Raw genomic sequence first — 23,191 nt, 5'->3', positions numbered from 1 at the left:
CTGGTTAGTCCATTCTAACTGACCTGACTTTTTCATACCTGTTTTGTAGTAAATACATAATTTTGTGTTGCGTTTATATGCACAATATGTTGATGGCGTGATCGGATTTTAGACTCAAAGGGTGGAATCTGTGTTTAATGTGGGGAAAAAGATGGCTTCTTAACCCCTTCAGACCCAAAAGGCTGTGCTCGTGCACGTGACATATTTGCGTCTCTGAATCAATAAAAACGCAAGATTTGGATGACGTCGGCACTTCTGGTTCATGATTGGCTCCTAATCAACCAATCACAATCAAGAAATGACGGTCCACACCTGTTCCTTGATTGCATGGAAGCTGGCACGATGGTCATGGCACAGTGGATTGAAAGATGCAAACGTGAGTACTCATTTTCAATAAAAACTGCCTACATAAAAACATAACGAAAAAAAAACCTTGTCCACTTTGCTTTTATGTGGGAGTGAAGTAAAAATCAGTGGAAGTTGATTTTTTTTTTTTGCCAAGGGTCTAAAGGGGATAAGAGCATGGCTAAATAAACTGTTTAGCTAACATTCCGACAAGTATCATTAACATGTTTGGAAGCTACGATTAAATTCTAATTCTTATTAGTTTATTTTCTTTTTTTACAAAGTGAGATGCACGTTTGCACGAGGGGGCGCCAGAGAACCTCAGGGGAGACGCAGCGGATTCAAACATAAACGTAAAAGTAAGTACATTTAAAACCCGCTGTGCTAGCTTCAGCTTGTAAGGCAAAATACAGGAAAATGGTCAAACCAGTTAAGGGTTGATTGGATCTGTTTGTAAATGATCTGACTTGATATTTTGTAAATTATTCATAATGGCTTTTAGCTGATGCTAAAATGTGATTATTTTAAATGCCGACTCTTTAAAAGTTGTGCATGTATGTGTGAAAATATTAAGTGTAATACACCTTTTTAAAAAAAAAAACAAAACAACTGTTCTAAAATAAGTACAATTTCAGATAATTTAGATTCATTTTAATTGATTGTAATCTTAGATGTAGCTGTTTCGGACAAATATTTTGAGCCATTTCTGTCAGTATGGCTTTCCTCCCCCTGCGAGCATCACCAAGTGTCTAAGGCTAATGAAGTGGTTCTTTTCGAGTTTTGTCTTGTCTCGAGACTCTATTGAAATGGCGCAAACTGCTCAGCTTTAAGGCCTAAGCTATCACATTACAACCCATTGTGACTGTGAGCAGATTAAGAGTCTAAGACGCGGGCGCCAGACGCTACTTGGAAGCAGCTGAGCTGAAATGATGCTAGTTATGACCACCAAAAACCATAAATTGTGAAAATGGTGTGTAACAGTGAATATCGAAACAGTAAAAAAAAAAAAAACACTGCTTCTTCCCACTCCTTTTCAGACATGTTGAAAAAAACATGTGATGTACTTCAATGTAGCTTTGTTAAGCATGTGCAAAGTAAATTAAACCAAACCACAAATTTAAAGTTTCGATGTTTTACCGTTAAAGAAGAAAAGTGCTGTACAGTACAGTTATTTATTTTCCAAACACCACACATGCAATGTCCTTAAGCTGACGTTCTTCATACAAGACACTTATTGCAAAGCCTTTGACCATTAAGCCCAATAATTTATAGTAAGCCATGAAATCAATTAAAAAGAAACCACACTCAAACAGTATTTACACTTTTGAAGAGGACTTTTGAAGTCAAATTTTCCAAAAATATTTGGTTTCTAAAACATACGCCTTCTTTTTGTCCTCACGAATAGATACAAAAAAAAATATTACATACAGCAATTATGTGCATTAGTGTCTCAAGTGTCAGATAGCAGACACAAACCTGTCCATGTTTCCAGGGTAGGGGGGGTGTCGCAGGTAACCCCCTGCATTGGCGATAGGACCCCCAGTGCTGTTGTACTGGGAGAAAGAGCCCAGATGTACTGGTGAGACCCTACCGTAGTGGTCCACTGTCTCTGCCGACCCGTGCCCTGTAGACGACAGGCGTCCTGTGGTGCTGTACATGCCGTTGTGGGCTTGTCCATAAGGTCCCTGGGGGGCATGGTGGTGTGGGTGGCTGCTCGGGTGCCCGGAGTAGGCAAATCCCGGGTGCGTGGTGGAGCGCGGCGGTGCTGCGCCTCCACAAGGTTGGTTTTGGAAACCCGGAGGTCCCAGACTGCAGGGGCTGGATCCGCTTGGCAGCCCCTCCGGGGTGAAGCTCCGGCTGGGTTGCTGCATCAACTCTGGGCCTTGTGCGCCCACCACGCTGGCTGGAGGTCCGATTAGGTTATTGATGCTGAACATGCGAGTCTGACTGGGTCCAAAGCCAGGTGGGGATGATGCGGGGTAGTAAGTGGAGGGGAGCTGCTGCCCGTAGGATGGACTCACTGTCATGTTTGGGTAGACTGAATTAGCATACGGTGCTGATCTAGCAATCTGGACCGGCGTGAAAACCGGACTCTCGTGCACGTACGAGGCGTAGGTGCTCAGGTCACATCGCTTGAACCTCTTCCTGCGCCTCAGGAAACTTCCACTCTCAAACATGTCCTCGGCGTTGGGGTCCAAGGCCCAGTAGTTGCCTTTCCCCGGGCGCCCCGGCTCCCGAGGGATCTTAATGAAACAATCATTGAGAGTCAAATTATGGCGGATGGAGTTCTGCCATTTTTTGGAATTGTCTCTGTAGAAGGGGAAGCGCTCTGTGATGAATTTGTAGATTCCCCCTAACGTGAGCTTGCGGTCCGGGGAGCTGGCGATCGCCATGGAGATAAGGGCGATGTAACTGTAAGGGGGCTTGCCCCGCTGGAGGGGTCTTTTCCTCCTTCGACCTCTGGGCTGCTCATCTGTTGGCAGTGGGCGGTCTGCCGCCTCTGAGGATGCGTCCGTCGGGACGTCTTTCTCCACTTTGACCACCGGCATTGTTATGGACTCTTCTGGGAAGCCTGCAAACAGACAAATCATACTTTCTGATCTAGAACTTTCTCCAACATTAGCGTGGACAGATTCTAAACATGACACTCACAGTATTGAAGTCCAAATCCTCAGGATTCTGTCACATTCAATTCAGCTGATGTCTTGTTGGGGCGATGTTGAAGCGGCGTCCTCCATGCGTGGGGTTTAAGGTGTGTTTGAGAGTGAGTCACTGCGCTACCTGGAGAGATTACCTGAGGGGCCACACCCCCCTTCAAGCATCACATGCTCCTGGCAGCATACCTCTTTTGCTGCTATTGTTTCCACTGCAAAGCCTGCATGCTCGCCACTGGTGTAATTTTGATATCAACAAATGATGCATGTCATCTTGAAATGATGTGCTCTGAGTGAATGGTTTCACGTTTCGAAGGGATTTTCCAAAAAAAGACTTAATCGCAACAGTCCACCTTATCTCCCGCAAGATCCACCGATAAGTATCGGATGATTTTTATGAAAAAGCACAGTATGGGCATATGCTGATACTTGCTTTATAAATCTGATGTTAGTCAACAATATAGATATAGATCATTTGGGTTTCTTTTTGGCATGGTGTAAGGCAGGCGACCCGCGGGCCAAATGTGGCCCGCAGGACACTAGTTTGAGGCCCCCGCCTTGATATGAAAGTTTAATATTAGTGCGGCCCGCTCAAGTTTGATATGGATGCTGTATGGTATCATGTACCCAGAAAAAATTATTGCGTTTCATTATTGTTCATGTTAAAGGTTAAATAACTGTTAATAATTATTCTCCCTATCCGTGTGGAAGTGGTAAGTTTTTGGCTATTTAAGTTTAAAGGAAATAACTTGAAGGCTACCGTTTAGGTCGCTAGCTCTCTAGTTTGCGAGTTAGCATGTGTCTCAAGACCTGCAGTTGCGCAATATGTTGTAAATAAAAAAAGTATAAATGTGACTATAGTCGTGTTTTGTCATGTCTACAGGGCTCTAATAATGCTTTGTTCATTTTAATCTGAAAAAAATAATTTGTCTACCCACCAACTATATGTGGTTTCTTAAGTTTTTATTATTTGCTGTTTTATTATTATTATTATTATTATATTTATTACTGATTGATTGATTTTCTTTATTCTTGATTTGTTTATTTATTTTTCATCTTATTTTGTGCAGAAAAATAAAAATGAAGATATTTGAGAACAGTGGAATGTTTTATCAGAGCTTTTATTGTAGAAAATCGGAACCCCCGGGTAAATTGGGTTTGAGACCCCTGGTGTAAGGCATGTGTGACAGGGAGCAGCAGCTTGAAAAAAATAAAGAATAAAACATTAACAAAATATATTACACCTGCTGTGCTTGCTTCATCTTCAGACAATCTGCAGTGTGATATGTTACAAAATATGCTACAACTACTTTAAAAATATTTTGTTTTCGTATTCAAGTGCTCACCTGTGATGTCAAGCTCTAGTGTATTTTAAAAAGTCCAAAATGGTCGGTGGTGTTTGGACGGCATACACTAAAAAGCCTCTTTAGCGGTGAGCTAAGCTCCGTGTTATTGTTCTACACGGCCTCCCTGTTTGCTTTGCGCCCTGTGGTTGAAGCAGTCGGCTGCTTTCTGGGATGTAAATGTTTTTTAGACAAAGGCTGTCCTGTGATTTCAGCATGCAAAAAAACCCTGGATGTGCAACAACTCTTTTCATTCACTGGACTGCCAATGTAGTCTAGGAATTGGTTGGATTCCTACTTCTGTATATTGGAAGAATTTAGACGCTTTCACCATGACTTTTTGGACCCAACAAGGATGGGGAGGGGAGGGGGGGTCAGTACCTTAATCTGTTAAGCAAACACAGAGGAAAACATGGCCGACACACGCCTACCTCTCAACACCATTCAGGCTTAACGGCGAGGCTGCGTGAGTCAGGGCGGGCGTGTGCTGAGAGAACGCAGGGTTAGCTCGATGAAAGGTTCAGTCCTGTGACGATGGGCCGGCCAGGTGACTCCCACCGGGTCAGGATCCTCGACATGACAGGTGTCAGCAGGGCATCACAGCCTGATCCACTTAAACAATCTATACCGTGCGGTTCTATCATCAATGTTTTCAAACCTCAAAGGCCTCTTGCTGTGTGTGTGTTTGTGTGTGTACGTGCTATCAGGATGCTATCTCTAATAGAATGACACTTGTACAGCTATCTTGTACACTTATGCAGAAAGATGCAGAAAATGTAGCTGTTATATACATAAGATGATAAGGTTATGAATAAATAATTTACACTCTATACAAGTACTTCAACTTTGCATTTTTTATACTGGATGGTTGTTGTTGCTCATATTTTTGGTTAACTTTATTTTCCTAAAATAAAAAAAAAAAATTCTCACTTAAAACTACAATTTAATTCATAAACAATCACAATTTTATTATTGTATATTTTTTTCCAAAATTCCAAGGTTGTTATTGTTGTCATAATAGTATGTAAATAAATAACATTGACCCTGGACTTAATGGATCCGTCGCAACTCCATCGCGGCCGCTGTCATACCCCCCTAGGGGACAGAATTTTTTTAGGATTTCATTTTCATAAAATAAGACTTCATTCCCAGAATGTATGACTGTTTTTGTTTTATATGGTAAAATTATCTTTTTTTATTACTCCTAAAACTGCATCAAGTCTTTTCTATTTTTTCTTATAAATTGATTATATATATATATATATATTTGTAAAACTGAGCAAATACCTTTAGTAACATTGTGTATGGTACTTTTTGTGAGCCAGTTTGTGTAGTTTGAAAGACCCATCAATGAACTTGACCTAATAAATACATAATGCAACATAAATAGTCGATTGCAGCCTGTATTATTCTTTTATTGTCGACAATGCTCCAAAACAAACATGTTAAGCTGCTCTTGGATGAACCGTTCATAAATCTTCCAAAGAGTTAATTAATTAGCTAAGGCATTCCTAGACGTATGTTTCTTTTTTTTGAAACGTCAGACGAAAATGCGATGGAAGAGCAAACAGTGCAAATATCTGCACACACAATTACAACCACAATGATGCAGTGAAAACAATCTCGATTTGAAATTTCAAACCAATAAAAGAGACCTGTTTTGTTAAGCCAGTGTAAACATTTGGAATGCGGCTTTGGGTCATTGTGCCCTCATTGCACATGACGGTGATAATACACATTTGATTGTGTGCTCACTTCAGCCTTTTTGACAGATGTGATGGACGTGCAATGTCGTTTGCGGCCGACCTCACCCTTCGCCCTAAGACAGCTTCGTATGCTTGATGGCAGTGAACAATCAAGCGCTGAGTAATTTCCCAGCTCACCGTGGCTATGGGAGCTCATGCTCATATTTGCCATAGTTTGCTCATGCATCACCGTCTGGCAGCGATACAACATGTATACTTCACATTTGTACTCTTTAACTCCTGCTCTGTGCTGGCGGATTACTAATTTGACTTAGCGCTGTCAACAAGAAGTCATCCTTCATGCCAAATATGTGCTCATCTTTCACAAATCATCTTTCTATCTGTACAATGATAATCATGCTGACTTTTGAATGACGCTGATAGAGAGGTTTTCATTTGACATGATAGTTATTTATTTGTCGCAAAGACACATTACGACACACGTTCAATATATGTGTAAAGCAGTGGTTCTCAACTATTTTCTGTCATGCACCCACTGGGGGACAGAAATGTTTTTGTGGCATGGATCTATTGACATGCTGGTGTGGGGAACCCTACGTTATTCTCGGCTTATGACAGCATAACTCAAGGATGATTCAGGACAAGCCGGGGCCGGCCTGAACTACACCATAAGATTATCTGTGGTATTTTTCATGTGACGAAGCTAAACCAATGACGACCTCTTCAGACGCTGTCCTTCACAAGCATTGGACTCAAATGGCGTCTGCAGGCAGCGGCGTCAGGGGGCTTGTGTTGAAGGCAAATGACCACTTTGTCTTTCTTGTGACACTTTTTAACTTTGGCCAGAGAGAAGCTCTCCGCAAACATAGACAAACAAATGAGCCATTTGAATGTCAGCACTTGACTTTCACCGTGTGACGGCCAGATGCACACAGGTGGAGGACCTCTTGACGAGTGGTTCTCAACTAGGTGGGTTGCGACAGAAAACCTTTTTATTATGTAGGAAGAAAAAAAATATCCACACTGACATTGCCACTGTGTGAAAAAAGTGATTGCCTACTGTTAAAACATAACTGAAAATATTTAAGATCCATTTGTGTGGAAAAGGTTATGCCAAATAAGCCCCTCTACCTGCCCACACGCACACACAAAACTTTAAATTATTATTATTTCTTCTAAGTTATTTAAATTATTTGTACGAATTACTGTTTACGCTGTACATTGTTCATATTTGATGTCAGCTATTTATTCTCCACATTATTATTTATTATTATATGGGAGCCAGGCAACAACATTTCGTTGGCAATTTCACTGCTGTGTTATTGTGCAATGACAATAAAGAAAATCTATCTATCCATCCATCCATCCATCCATCTTATAGAGCCATTTCTATAGCTGTGGGACTCCAGCAAACCACAGTGAGAGCCATTATTCACAAATTACGAAAACATGGAAAATTGTTGAACCTTCCTTGGAGTGGCTGACCCCTGGAATGCAGCAACGACTCATCCAAGAGGATGAGCCTCTCACTCCAAGTCAGCTGGGATAGGCTCCAGCATACACTGCAAACCTAGTGAAGATAAGCGGCATAGAAAATTGATGGATATAATTCCATATAATGTAATGAGAAGAGTAGCAACAATGCCAAAAAAGCAATGATATGATGATCATACAACTGGAAATTGAATAAATTGTGATGTGGGGGTAGGGGTGCTGGAGCCTATCCCAGCTGTCTATGGGCGAGAGGACTGGTGGCCAGCCAATCACAGGGCACATATAGACAAACAACCATTCACACTCACATTCATACCTATGGACAATTTGGAGTCGCCAATTAACCTAGCATGTTTTTGGAATGTGGGAGGAAACCGGAGTACCACAATGCTTAACATATGACAGCTTATTGTTTATATGTATATATTTTCCTGTTGTATGCCGCTGGTGTTTTTTTGCAGTAACACACTCCATTCTGAGATGAAACCTGTGTATGCTGGTGCGTGTTTGCGTGCACGTGCTGACCCACTGTGGCCCACTGCAGTGCAGGCAAAGCAGAAAAAGTCGTCTTGTTTGCATTAGCAGCTGTGGGGGCTTGTTACAGATGCAAAGTCCTGACGGTTGACTTGCTCCAATCCCAGACCAGTTTACATAACTGAAGTACTGGGCTGCCCGCCGTTAAATCACCATGTGTGCATCTTTTTGTGCACGTGTTGTTTGTGATGTACACCTTTTTATTGGCGCTTTTCTGGGAGAAATACTCACAAATATGCTGAATATGTTCTTCTGTGCTGGTATGTTTATAATATTCAACTATATTTTTAAAAGCAATACAAGTTTTTCTTGTTTTTTTTTAAAAACTTGCACGGTATTTCAATAGGTTAAAACCAAACACAGCCAAAGTTAGCTGATTATGATTATGATTATGCTATGAAGCTATTCTGTGTTCAAATAATAAATAAATTATATATGTTGCAGGGCGGCACGGCGGTCGTGTGGTTAGCACGCAGACCTCACAGCTAGGAGACCAGGGTTCAATTCCACCTTCGGCCATCTCTGTGTGGAGTTTGCATGTTCTCCCCGTGCATGCGTGGGTTTTTTCCGGGTACTCCGGTTTCCTCCCACATTCCAAAAACATGCTAGGTTAATTGGCGACTCCAAATGGTTCATAGGCATGAATGTGAGTGTGAATGGTTGTTTGTCTATATGTGCCCTGTGATTGGCTGGCGACCAGTCCAATCGCCTACCTCTCCCAGTCTCTCGCCCAAAGACAGCTGGAATATGAATGAATGAATGATATGTTGCATAAAAATATTGTCATGATAATTAAATACATAGGAATATATTTCGCAGTAAGTTAAAGTACAGTCGAGTCTGTGGTTGATTTGCTCCTATTTTTATTTCTATTTACTGTAGAATGTAAAGTATTGTAAAGAATGCAGGTATTTTTTAAGGAACATTTTAAAATTCTTAGTGTAAAAAGAAGTCAAACTATTTTAAAAATATAAATTATGTCCTAGCTGCAGTAAATAGTTTTTAAACTTGAGTCTCTCCAGTGAAAAGCAGGTAATTTTGTTTTGTATTTATACTTATCTTGAAGAATCACCGACATCCAGTGAATGCCACACACAGCTGCCTTTATTTAGATCTTCTTGGCATATAAAATCCTCCTTGAGTGTGTGTGTGTGCGTTGCTTTCACAGTCCGTTGCAGTTTGGGTTTTTTTTTTTTTTTTTTGGAATGACTCACTGCGCCCCTCTCTGTCAGACTGTAACACCGCTCACAATTACTCTCACGCTCGGCTGCAAATGTCACAGCAACTGTGTCAGTTGGGCTCCCGTCCTCGGATCCGTGTGTCAACACCTGGCACCTGGCAAACGGCCTGTGAAGGGTGGGTGGGGTAGCCGCCCGTTGCACAACTGAGTGCTCGGACCGTGCAGACCGCCGACCTCCTTTGTTCTACTTCATTAACTAGAAGATTCATTTCTCTCAGCGTGTCTGATGTTTGACAGCGAGGCAGACGGCTTTAGTGGGGCGACGGGGGAGTCGTGTAAAGGAACTCAATGATGCTTTGTATACAATTCCCAAACCTGACCTTAAGGCTGTGTTCACATGTGTTCTTTCATACTCATGTCAGCTGGGATAGGCTCTCGCTCACCTGTGACCCTAATGAGGACCGGTGTTATACAAAATGAATGGAATACTAGCAAAGCAGACTAGAGTTCCTTTTAAGTGAACTCAACCTTAATTTACGTTGACCCAGCTAACTGTAAGTGTGTGTTAATTTTGTAAAGCAACACCTGTAGATATGCCAAATTGGATATAAACTCCATCTCAGTTTTGTAATATTGGTGGAAAAGTGTATTATTAGTACACTTTGCTCTATTTTCCAATTTTTGCAGTTGTTTGTGTATTTTTTCCAAATATTTAAACATAATCCACATATGGGTATCGGCTGATATCTGTATCGGAAATTGAGAGTTGGACAATATGGGCATATCGGTTTTAGGCAAAAAAAAAAGCCAATATTGGACATCCCTAATCGTTTTCATTAGACTTTTTATATTAATATTTTGTCTTTATTCTGCAGATTTCCCAGTTATTTCAACTGGAATTTTTGTAGTTATTTAGTTATTTAGTTATTTATATTCATTATTATTTATTATTTATTTATATTTATTATTTAGTTATGTTTTAGTTATTTAGTTATTTATATTCATTCTTATTTATTTATATTTATTATTTATTTTTTAGTTATTTAGTTATTTTAAAAGTTCAATTGCAATTATAACTTTTTCCGATAATATTTTGACTTTATTCTTGTAACATTTTAGCTTTTTCCTCAACCTAATTTAAAATGACAACTATTTGTTGTTGTTGTTTGTTACTCATAATATTATGTCTTCTTTGTATAGTATTTCCACTTCATGATACTAAAATACTGTTATTTTCCTCATAATATTACAATGTTATTCTCATAATATTACAACCTTTTCTTGTTGTGCACATTTTTTCCATTTTTTTCTGTTATATTCTTTTAAAATTCAATTTTTCCAATGTGCCGCGGGTCAATAAAAAAAATTGCTGCAGGCTCCTTCACTCCCCAGTTTGTGTAAGTGCTGCTTTTGTTGCAGCTGATGTACAACAAGGCAGCTTTTGTCTGTGGCCACAAGCTTTCAGCGCCACCTAAATCCCCTGACTTCCCAGCAGGAAGACACAAGTTTTTGCCAGAGCTTCCCCCGAGATCCATGCACTCGTGTTATCTCTTCTGTTCTCTCTTCGGCTGACAGGCTGGCAGGTGGAAGCGCTAGTGGAAAGGCGCTTGGCTTGCAACATGCATTATGACCACTTGATGTTCACAAGTCCTTTCTTCACTTATGTCAGGAGATTATCAATATGCAATTTCCTAGTAGTTTTTTGGGTTACTTTTTGGTCTTTGATCACTTATCACCCAACATTTATTACCTTAAATGTGTAAATTATAGCCATTTACTGAAAACACAATAAGGAAGCAGGCAATAACTGAAGAGAAACTACAGTCATCCCTTTTTTTTATCACGGTCATTTGGTTGCAAACCCGACCGTGGTAAGTGAATTTCTACAAAGTAGGATTGTTTATTTATACTAATATACTTATGCTTTATACTTATATATGTTTACTTATATATTCCTTATATACTTCTCACCCCATCACTCGCACTCACAACTGGTCACACAGTAGGCTCGTCCTGCAGCTCGAGCTGCTAGCAAGCTGCACACCATGACAGATATCAAATTTACCTATAAATAAAAAACAGTGGTTGAGATGTAGGCTGCACGGCGAACAAGTGGTTAGCGCACAGACCTCACAGCTAGGAGACCTGAGTTCAATTCCACCTTCGGCCATCTCTGTGTGGAGTTTGCATGTTCTCCCCGTGCATGCGTGGGTTTTCTCCGGGTACTTCGGTTTCCTCCCACATTCCAAAAACATGCTGGGTTAAATGGCGACTCCAAATTGTCCATTATGTTGTTATGTTATGTTATAACATGTTGTTATGTTATGTTATGTTATAACATGTTATGACTCCAAATTGTCCATAGGTATGAATGTGAGTGTGAATGGTTGTTTGTCTATATGTGCCCTGTGATTGGCTGGCCACCAGTCCAGGGTGTACCCCGCCTCTGGCCCGAAGACAGCTAGGATAGGCTCCAGCACCCCCCATGACCCTTGTGAGGATAAGCGGTAGAAAATGAATGAGACATACACACAGAGTGCAAAATATTGTAATGTAGTAAACATTTTATTACTAGATATATAGATATATATATAGATATAATATATTGCAATATTTTTTTTTCTTAAAAGTAATTCTCATCTCGTTCTCGTAGACACAATCTCGTGTTTCGTCTCGTGACACTCTCAGCACTAAACACGTATTCTTTTTTTTCACTGCTTGACATTCAAGCTCGCTTAGTAGTTTGCATGGCTTCTTGCCTGAGCTGTTCCTCGTTGTCTTTTAGTGATGATACTTGTTAACAAATGTAGTTTATTTGCCGCCATGGGGGTGAGGATTAGTAACATTGTTGCGCTGTGCAGAAGTAGGTTTGAAGTGTTATATATGAAATGTGGTCAGATATCGGGTTTGCTTGTGAAAGGATTTGATTTGTTTGCATGAATTCCTATTTAAATACCATTATTCCGCTTTTTTTGTGGAGGGGGGGGTTACGAACCATTTATGCTTTTTGCAGCCATTATTATGTCTTGCATCTTCCCATGCGTACAAGCTCCATCTGCGCTTGTTTCTCTTCTTTCTGGCACCGGCCTCGCTTGGTGACTGGCCAATTAAAAAAAAAAAAAAAAAAAAAGGGAGTATAGAAAGAAGGCGAGAGAGATTGGTATGTGGTTCCTTTTGCGGTGCCACCTGTGTGTCTTTTACCGAGGGATTTGTACCTCCTCAATCACTGACACTGGCGGATTATCTGTACTTAAGGCAAAAAGCCAAAGCAAGCCACATCTTGTGCGTGCCAGCAATCAGGCATTGAAACGCAACAAACTGTATCTCTTACACTCTTCAACCACCATCGCTGTAATTACCACAAGTACACCCTATAACATATTTGTCTCCCCTGCTGCATGCTTAATGTCAAAACACTTACATACCCTCTGGCATCCTTTTAGGAGGCAAATAAACAGAATTGCTGAGATCAGGTGCAGGCGCAGGTCAAAGGTGGGTCATGGCATGAGATGACGTTAAAGCGTGAGAATGAATGGGTGAGAGAGTGTGAATAGAGGGAATAGCAATCTTCATTATCCTCCATGTGCAGGCGGGTTGTGGGGGCGGCGGTGGCGGTGGGGGGTGTTCTGTCTCAGGCGTCATGGTCTGCTTGCTGCTGTCAGAAGGTTGATGCTAACTTACATAACAGCCATCTGTTATTGTCCAAATGTTGTATACAGGAAGGAAGCTCATATTTATGGCAAGATTGCAGTATTATGGGAGTGATATAAAAAAATCGAGTAAGCAATTTATTGCAAACAAGCATGAGCAAAAGTTCAAGACCACATCCTTTAAAAGCCAAATTCTTGGTATAAATGTGGATTTAATGTCATTTTCTGTCAGGTATTTACACTCTCTCTCATCTCTTGATAGCAAAGGCAAAAAAAGCTTTCTCTCTTTTTGAACTGCATAAGCAAGGCCTCTCTCAGCACACCATTGTTGCTTAGGTTGGCCACAGTAAGACAGTCACTGGTTGGAAACGTGTTACTGGTCCAAAAATATTGCATATACCCCAGTGGTCAAATATATAATTACTTCGAATTACTTTTACGTTTAGTTTGCAGACTAAAAGTTGTGCATCCGTGAAACAAAAAAACAACACTAATTTTACATAATAAAATCAAAATTCAAGTCATGATGTGCTATATATATCACTATATTGACAATTACTATGGTACCCATTTTGTCATTGTATGGTCATATCACCTCGTACTTCGGTACGTGACAAAATAAAAAAAAATAATAATAATTAATAAAAAAATAATAATAATTTAAGAAAGCAAGAAGTGAACAAATGTAACAGTTACTGATTGTAAAAGTACAAGATGGAGGGGTAGGATTTAATAAGCTTTGCTTCTTCCTACTCCTATGTGGAACTGTGAACTGATTATGGGATGCACTCAATTGTTATCTGATGCATGTTCAAATGAAATAAAACCATTACCATTACCAAAATACTGAGAGAAAAAGTTATTATCTACTACTTCATGAGAATAAAGTAGCATTATAAGGAAAAATGATGTCACCTAAGTAGCATAAAGTTGACATATTCAATAAGTAGTTAGTAACATAATGATAAACTAACATAATGTTAAAATGTTAAAAACCCTATTTAGTAGCCATGAAACTATTCCATTTATACATAAGGAATCACTTATCACAGTCAGGTCTGGAACCAATTAACTGCAATGAACGAGGTGTGTTGGTGTGTTCAAGAAAAAAATCAAGAAAAAAAATCAGCTTCAAAATAATCATTTTAAAAGTAGTTAAAATGGACAAGCATCAATGGAATAAAGGTTGCTGATTTTACTTCTGTTTTGAATGAATATTTATTCAAAGTGTTTCTTATTTTTTTTTTAAAAAAGGGATCAAAGTCGTCTGAGCTGCGTGTTGTTACGTTGTTATGCTTTTTCCGCTGTCTTCTGTCAACCATGTTGCCTGAACGATTCCCAAGAAAAGACATTAATTGACTTGTGACTGAGAGTCATTGAGTGTGCACGTTTGCGGTAATAGGATACTGGCCGCGTTCGTATGGTAATAAACTCGTACCTCTCACAGATGCCGTCATGCGTGGAGAGGCTTGGGCTGCACAATGGTGGCGCGGTGGGTGTGCCTCCTCTCTGGGATTAAAGAGGGTGAAAAGACGCAAGAAGCAGACAGGTTCCACCGCCTGGTTCGCTCTGCAGGTGAGGAACTCATGGACTCATGGACTCCTAAAGCCCAACTCAACAAAGTGTTGCTTTTACTGTAAAGGGGTAGAAAACCTCAGTCACCATCAGTTGTGGTTATACTATATATATATATATATATATAATCCCTACTTCTTTTGATTCAAGGCTTTAATATGTACTGGTTGGAAACGTGTTACTGGTCGAAAAATACTGCATCACCCTAGTGGTCAAATATATAATTACTTTTACGTTTAGTAAAAGTTGTGCATCCCTATTGTTAACAAAAAACACAGTTTTAAATATAAGTCAGGGGTGTCCACATGTTTTTTTTTATTGGCAAAAATATAAATATAATATAAATTTGCAAAAATTAAATTAAACAAGAAAACAAAAAAACAACACTAATTCTACATAATAAAATCAAAATAATGACAGAAAAAGCTGTAATCTATTACTTTATAAGAATAAAGTAGCATTATGAGGAAAAATTATGTCACTTTAGTAGCATAAAGTTGACACATTCAATAAAAAAACACATTTTTTGTAAGTAACATAATGAGAAACTAACAAAACCATGAGTAAAGTTGGGATTTTTGAAAATTAGATTGTGGAAAAAGTTTGAATTTTATGACAAAAAGTATATTAAAATATTATGGGAAATAAAGTATCAACTACAAGAAACCGGGCTGCACGGCGGTCTAGTGGTTAGCGCGCAGCCCTCACAGCTAGGAGACCAGAGTTCAATCCCACCGTCCACCATCTCTGTGTGGAGTTTTTATGTGTGGGTTTTTCTCCGGGTACTCCGGTTTCCTCCCACATTCCAAAAACATGCTAGGTTAATTGGCGACTCCAAATTTTCCATAGGTATGAATGTGAGTGTGAATGGTTGTTTGTCTATATGTGCCCTGTGATTGGCTGGCCACCAGTCCAGGGTGTACCCCGCCTCTCGCCTGAAGACAGCTGGGATAGGTTCCAGCACTTTCCGCGACCCTCGTGAGGATAAGCGGTAGAAAATGAATGAATGAATGAATGAACTACCAGAACACAATTTCTAAGGAAGTAAAAAAAAGAACATAGCATTAATAGCATACAAGAATAAAGTGAAACTATTATGAGAAACAAAGTCATATTTTAACAAGAAAAAAAATTGTTACATGTGTATTACACAATTCTTTGAGCTGAGTCTCCATTTGACTGGGCCGATGGATTTGCACAGCAAATGTTGATGTTTTGCATGCTGCCGAGGCTCCAACCCTGGCGTCATTTGTCATAAGGGTCCTTCTCTCTGCTTCACTTCACTGTTCACTCAAAAACCTTTCACAAACCAAAGCACTGGAGTGAGCCAGGGCAGGGAGAAACAGGAGAGATTCTATTGGAGAAGATTAGGTTGGCGATTAATAACTTTGCATAACACACTGAAGCTCTTCATCCAAAAGACAATTGATGTTGATGTTGGCACTTTTGTGGAAAGTCATATTATATTATATTATATTATATATACATTACCGTATTTTCCGGACTATAAGTCGCACTTTTTTCATAGGTTGGCTGTTCCTGCGACTTATACTCCAGAGCGACTTATAAATAAAAAAACTGTTTATGTTACATAAACACTGGACACGTTTTCTGTTCATGTTTATTTTTTGTGTAGCTGAATAACCATTGTGTTAGCATATCTTACACCTATTCACCCTGTTCTATATTCTTTTATTATTGTTAGAACTTGCCTTGTTCAAGTTTGTAAAATAATTACAGTGCAAATTATGTATGTTTTTTCTACCTAATTATGGATTTTTGGACTTGTGCAACCTATAGTCCAGAAAATACGGTATTCTTTAAATACAATAATGGCCCATGTTTCCAACATTGACATACATTTACATAAAAGTCAATGTAGTTATTTACAAACTTTTTTTAAAAAATATGTTTTTTTCATCCCGCCTCTCGCCTGAAGACAGCTGGGATAGGTTCCAGCACCCCTCGTGAAGATAAGCAGTAGAAAATGAATGAATGAATTGTTTTTTTCATTTCGACTACCAGGCCACAGCCTGGTGTTTGAGGACCCCTGATACAGACGATGTATTTTCTGCAGTAGGTCCTTTTAAAGAACAGAGCCCCCCAAAAATATAACCTAATTCAGCATAATAAACAAAGTATATGATAGTAATACATTATGTTGTTTCTTACAATAATACTGACAACAACAATGTACATAACGTAACGAGATTTGATGATCTGAAACATTTTAAGTGTGACAAAAAAGAGAAATCGGGAAAGGGACAAACACCTTCTCACACAACTGTACATGCACACACACGCATACACACTCACACACTGTGGTGTGTAAGCCTGAATGACAGAGCTGCTGTTTGAGGCGGAAACAAGCAACATTGTGGCATGAGACCTCCAGAGACCATCGTAGAATAGCTACGTAGCACACACACACACACACACACACACACACACGCAGCCACATAGCTGCCGGACCTGCCTTACTGGCTCGTTTGTCATCTCCAATCAGTGGCCGTGCGAGTGCCTCTGACAGACAAGGGTATTAGCCGCCTGTGTGGGGTGTTGAGAGCTGGGCTTTCCTGCTGAATAGAGAAAGTATGTATGAACGCCACAGGAAAACATGTAATGACACACACACTGGCACACTCCCACCAACAGCTGCGGCTCCTCCCCACAGTGGCGCTCCTTTTATTCATATACTCGTTATGTTATAGCATGTTATGTTATAACATGTGATGTTATGTTATAATATGTTGTTATGTTAAACGTTATGTTACATTATTTTATATATTTATATTTCATAAATTATGTTAAATTATGTAATGTGTTATGTTATGTTATGTTATAACATGTTGTTATAAGATGTTATGTTAAAACACGTTACGTTATGTTATGTTATGACATGTTATAACATTTTATGATGTTCTGAGGAGTAGGGGGGCATGCATAGGACATGAATGAATGTAGTAGACATAAAAATGTTTTTTTTTTGTTACACAAGTAAACCATTCTGTCCAGTGGACAGTGATCAATTATATAATAATCATAATACTATTATTAATTAGAATATTATCATTAACATCATCGTTTTTTTTCCAGTTTTTTTCAACTTGCTGCTAATGCACTTTTCTGGTCAAAAAACACAGGAAACCTCACACACACTCAACAGGGGCCCCAGGAGGACCAAAAAAGGACATAAAATGCCAATGTTCGAGGCCGGTGATTTTTGACAAAAAACGTAAGGGGTTAGTATGTCGTTTTTTTCAGATTTTTCAACTTGCTGCTATTGCACTTTTCTGGTAGAAAAAAACATGGGAAACCTCACACACACTCAGCAGGGGCCCCAGGAGGTCCCCAAAAGGGCATAAAATGCCAGTGTTAAAATTTTGTGATTTTTGACAAAAAACGTAAGGGGTTAGTATGTCGTTTTTTCAGTTTTTTTCAACTTGCTGCTAATGCACTTTTCTGGTCAAAAAAACATGGGAAACCTCACACACACTCAACAGGGGCCCCAGGAGGACCAAAAAAGGACATAAAATGCCAATGTTCGAGGCCGGTGATTTTTGACAAAAAACGTAAGGGGTTAGTATGTCGTTTTTTTCCGATTTTTCAACTTGCTGCTATTGCACTTTTCTGGTAGAAAAAAACATGGGAAACCTCACACACACTCAGCAGGGGCCCCAGGAGGTCCCCAAAAGGGCATAAAATGCCAGTGTTAAAATTTTGTGATTTTTGACAAAAAACGTAAGGGGTTAGTATGTCGTTTTTTTCAGATTTTTCAACTTGCTGCTAATGCACTTTTCTGGTCAAAAAAACACAGGAAACCTCACACACACTCAACAGGGGCCCCAGGAGGACCAAAAAAGGACATAAAATGCCAATGTTCGAGGGTGGTGATTTTTGACAAAAAAACGTAAGGGGTTAGTATGTCGTTTTTTTCAGATTTTTCAACTTGCTGCTATTGCACTTTTCTGGTAGAAAAAAACATGGGAAACCTCACACACACTCAGCAGGGGCCCCAGGAGGTCCCCAAAAGGGCATAAAATGCCAGTGTTAAAATTTTGTGATTTTTGACAAAAAACGTAAGGGGTTAGTATGTCGTTTTTTCAGTTTTTTTCAACTTGCTGCTAATGCACTTTTCTGGTCAAAAAAACACAGGAAACCTCACACACACTCAACAGGGGCCCCAGGAGGACCAAAAAAGGACATAAAATGCCAATGTTCGAGGCCGGTGATTTTTGACAAAAAACGTAAGGGGTTAGTATGTCGTTTTTTTCAGATTTTTCAACTTGCTGCTATTGCACTTTTCTGGTAGAAAAAAACATGGGAAACCTCACACACACTCAGCAGGGGCCCCAGGAGGTCCCCAAAAGGGCATAAAATGCCAGTGTTAAAAGTTTGTGATTTTTGACAAAAAACGTAAGGGGTTAGTATGTCGTTTTTTCAGTTTTTTTCAACTTGCTGCTAATGCACTTTTCTGGTCAAAAAAACACAGGAAACCTCACACACACTCAACAGGGGCCCCAGGAGGACCAAAAAAGGACATAAAATGCCAATGTTCGAGGGTGGTGATTTTTGACAAAAAAACGTAAGGGGTTAGTATGTCGTTTTTTTCAGATTTTTCAACTTGCTGCTATTGCACTTTTCTGGTAGAAAAAAACATGGGAAACCTCACACACACTCAGCAGGGGCCCCAGGAGGTCCCCAAAAGGGCATAAAATGCCAGTGTTAAAATTTTGTGATTTTTGACAAAAAACATAAGGGGTTAGTATGTCGTTTTTTCAGTTTTTTTCAACTTGCTGCTAATGCACTTTTCTGGTCAAAAAAACACAGGAAACCTCACACACACTCAACAGGGGCCCCAGGAGGACCAAAAAAGGACATAAAATGCCAATGTTCGAGGCCGGTGATTTTTGACAAAAAACGTAAGGGGTTAGTATGTCGTTTTTTTCAGATTTTTCAACTTGCTGCTATTGCACTTTTCTGGTAGAAAAAAACATGGGAAACCTCACACACACTCAGCAGGGGCCCCAGGAGGTCCCCAAAAGGGCATAAAATGCCAGTGTTAAAAGTTTGTGATTTTTGACAAAAAACGTAAGGGGTTAGTATGTCGTTTTTTCAGTTTTTTTCAACTTGCTGCTAATGCACTTTTCTGGTCAAAAAAACACAGGAAACCTCACACACACTCAACAGGGGCCCCAGGAGGACCAAAAAAGGACATAAAATGCCAATGTTCGAGGCCGGTGATTTCTGACAAAAAACGTAAGGGGTTAGTATGTCGTTTTTTTCAGATTTTTCAACTTGCTGCTATTGCACTTTTCTGGTAGAAAAAAACATGGGAAACCTCACACACACTCAGCAGGGGCCCCAGGAGGTCCCCAAAAGGGCATAAAATGCTAGTGTTAAAATTTTGTGATTTTTGACAAAAAACGTAAGGGGTTAGTATGTCGTTTTTTTCAGATTTTTCAACTTGCTGCTAATGCACTTTTCTGGTAAAAAAAAACACAGGAAACCTCACACACACTCAACAGGGGCCCCAGGAGGTCCCCAAAAGGGCATAAAATGCCAGTTTTAGAATTTTGTGATTTTTGACAAAAAACGTAAGGGGTTAGTATGTGGTTTTTTCAGTTTTTTTTCAACCTGCTGCTAATGCACTTTTCTGGTCAAAAAAACACAGGAAACCTCACACACACTCAACAGGGGCCCCAGGAGGACCAAAAAAGGACATAAAATGCCAATGTTCGAGGGTGGTGATTTTTGACAAAAAACGTAAGGGGTTAGTATGTCGTTTTTTTCCGATTTTTCAACTTGCTGCTATTGCACTTTTCTGGTAGAAAAAAACATGGGAAACCTCACACACACTCAGCAGGGGCCCCAGGAGGTCTCCAAAAGGGCATAAAATGCCAGTGTTAAAATTTTGTGATTTTTGACAAAAAACGTAAGGGGTTAGTATGTCGTTTTTTCAGTTTTTTTCAACTTGCTGCTAATGCACTTTTCTGGTCAAAAAAACACAGGAAACCTCACACACACTCAACAGGGGCCCCAGGAGGACCAAAAAAGGACGTAAAATGCCACTGTTCGAGGCCGGTGATTTTTGACAAAAAACGTAAGGGGTTAGTATGTCGTTTTTTTCAGATTTTTCAACTTGCTGCTATTGCACTTTTCTGGTAGAAAAAAACATGGGAAACCTCACACACACTCAGCAGGGGCCCCAGGAGGTCCCCAAAAGGGCATAAAATGCCAGTGTTAAAATTGTGATTTTTGACAAAAAACGTAAGGGGTTAGTATGTCGTTTTTTCAGTTTTTTTCAACTTGCTGCTAATGCACTTTTCTGGTCAAAAAAACACAGGAAACCTCACACACACTCAACAGGGGCCCCAGGAGGACCAAAAAAGGACGTAAAATGCCACTGTTCGAGGCCGGTGATTTTTGACAAAAAACGTAAGGGGTTAGTATGTCGTTTTTTTCAGATTTTTCAACTTGCTGCTATTGCACTTTTCTGGTAGAAAAAAACATGGGAAACCTCACACACACTCAGCAGGGGCCCCAGGAGGTCCCCAAAAGGGCATAAAATGCCAGTGTTAAAATTTTGTGATTTTTGACAAAAAACGTAAGGGGTTAGTATGTCGTTTTTTCAGTTTTTTTTCAACTTGCTGCTAATGCACTTTTCTGGTCAAAAAAACACAGGAAACCTCACACACACTCAACAGGGGCCCCAGGAGGACCAAAAAAGGACATAAAATGCCAATGTTCGAGGGTGGTGATTTTTGACAAAAAACGTAAGGGGTTAGTATGTCGTTTTTTTCAGATTTTTCAACTTGCTGCTATTGCACTTTTCTGGTAGAAAAAAACATGGGAAACCTCACACACACTCAGCAGGGGCCCCAGGAGGTCCCCAAACGGGCATAAAATGCTAGTGTTAAAATTTTGTGATTTTTGACAAAAAACGTAAGGGGTTAGTATGTCGTTTTTTTCAGATTTTTTAACTTGCTGCTATTGCACTTTTCTGGTAGAAAAAAACATGGGAAACCTCACACACACTCAGCAGGGGCCCCAGGAGGTCCCCAAAAGGGCATAAAATGCCAGTGTTAAAATTTTGTGATTTTTGACAAAAAACGTAAGGGGTTAGTATGTCGTTTTTTCAGTTTTTTTCAACTTGCTGCTAATGCACTTTTCTGGTCAAAAAAACACAGGAAACCTCACACACACTCAACAGGGGCCCCAGGAGGACCAAAAAAGGACATAAAATGCCAATGTTCAAGGCTGGTGATTTTTGACAAAAAACGTAAGGGGTTAGTATGTCGTTTTTTTCAGATTTTTCAACTTGCTGCTATTGCACTTTTCTGGTAGAAAAAAACATGGGAAACCTCACACACACTCAGCAGGGGCCCCAGGAGGTCCCCAAAAGGGCATAAAATGCCAGTGTTAAAATTTTGTGATTTTTGACAAAAAACGTAAGGGGTTAGTATGTCGTTTTTTCAGTTTTTTTCAACTTGCTGCTAATGCACTTTTCTGGTCAAAAAAACACAGGAAACCTCACACACACTCAACAGGGGCCCCAGGAGGACCAAAAAAGGACATAAAATGCCAATGTTCGAGGCCGGTGATTTTTGACAAAAAACGTAAGGGGTTAGTATGTCGTTTTTTTCAGATTTTTCAACTTGCTGCTATTGCACTTTTCTGGTAGAAAAAAACATGGGAAACCTCACACACACTCAGCAGGGGCCCCAGGAGGTCCCCAAAAGGGCATAAAATGCCAGTGTTAAAATTTTGTGATTTTTGACAAAAAACGTAAGGGGTTAGTATGTCGTTTTTTCAGTTTTTTTCAACTTGCTGCTAATGCACTTTTCTGGTCAAAAAAACACAGGAAACCTCACACACACTCAACAGGGGCCCCAGGAGGACCAAAAAAGGACATAAAATGCCAATGTTCGAGGCCGGTGATTTTTGACAAAAAACGTAAGGGGTTAGTATGTCGTTTTTTTCAGATTTTTCAACTTGCTGCTAATGCACTTTTCTGGTAAAAAAAAAAAACACAGGAAACCTCACACACACTCAACAGGGGCCCCAGGAGGACCAAAAAAGGACATAAAATGCCAATGTTCGAGGCCGGTGATTTTTGACAAAAAACGTAAGGGGTTAGTATGTCGTTTTTTTCAGATTTTTCAACTTGCTGCTATTGCACTTTTCTGGTAGAAAAAAACATGGGAAACCTCACACACACTCAGCAGGGGCCCCAGGAGGTCCCCAAAAGGGCATAAAATGCCAGTGTTAAAATTTTGTGATTTTTGACAAAAAACGTAAGGGGTTAGTATGTCGTTTTTTCAGTTTTTTTCAACTTGCTGCTATTGCACTTTTCTGGTAGAAAAAACACGGGAAACCTCACACGCACGCATTAGGGGCCTGAGAAGCACCCAAAAATGTACCCAGTAATAATCCTAGTCAAAGATCCTTTCTAGGATAGCATGTCAGGATGACATCTTTGTTGACTCACTGTTTCCCCACCAGGAGTAAAGTGGTATTGCAAAGTCCAGTTTCTTGAACAATGGCATGGAAATAACAGGCAAACATCTAAAACTTCCATGTGAAAAAATGAGGATACCCCACTGCTGAAGACCTTTGTGGCGTCTTCTGTGGGTTGTTGTTGGACGATTTGGGGGTTTTATTTGATCTGTGTTGCTTTCTCACCTCCATCAGTAGGTGATGGTTTTGG

At 39.8% G+C, this 23,191-nt stretch overlaps 1 protein-coding gene and 1 long non-coding RNA gene across 3 annotated transcripts in view; one reads left to right on the top strand and one right to left on the bottom strand.

The window, feature by feature from the left end:
* Positions 1 to 264: 264 nt before the first annotated feature.
* LOC144899823 (uncharacterized) overlaps positions 265 to 23,191 on the top strand; it is a 31,061-nt gene continuing 8,134 nt past the window's right edge. For both annotated transcript variants that reach the window (XR_013628135.1, XR_013628134.1), the window contains exons 1-2: positions 265 to 376; positions 14,354 to 14,481. This is a non-coding gene — a long non-coding RNA (uncharacterized LOC144899823). The remainder of the gene's footprint in view (positions 377 to 14,353; positions 14,482 to 23,191) is intronic.
* Positions 1,478 to 3,098, bottom strand: foxe1 (forkhead box E1). Its single transcript, XM_058067000.2, has 2 exons — positions 2,998 to 3,098; positions 1,478 to 2,917 (listed from the first exon to the last, which is right to left on the bottom strand). Exon 2 carries the CDS (start codon positions 2,892 to 2,894, stop codon positions 1,803 to 1,805), a length of 1,092 nt encoding a protein of 363 aa, XP_057922983.2. The 5' UTR covers positions 2,895 to 2,917; positions 2,998 to 3,098; the 3' UTR covers positions 1,478 to 1,802.

Source organism: Doryrhamphus excisus, linkage group LG9, assembly GCF_037039965.1.
Source record: "Doryrhamphus excisus strain RoL-2023G ecotype Guam linkage group LG9, RoL_Dexc_Guam_v1.1, whole genome shotgun sequence".
NCBI lineage: Eukaryota > Metazoa > Chordata > Actinopteri > Syngnathiformes > Syngnathidae > Doryrhamphus > Doryrhamphus excisus.
The sequence above is the reverse complement of the archived record's forward strand: the minus strand, read 5'-3'. Positions and strand labels throughout refer to the sequence as shown.

What these genes read in the sequence shown, in the direction of transcription:
- foxe1 (XM_058067000.2), bottom strand. Translation starts at nt 2,894, where the DNA reads ATGCCGGTGGTCAAAGTGGAGAAAGACGTCCCGACGGACGCATCCTCA.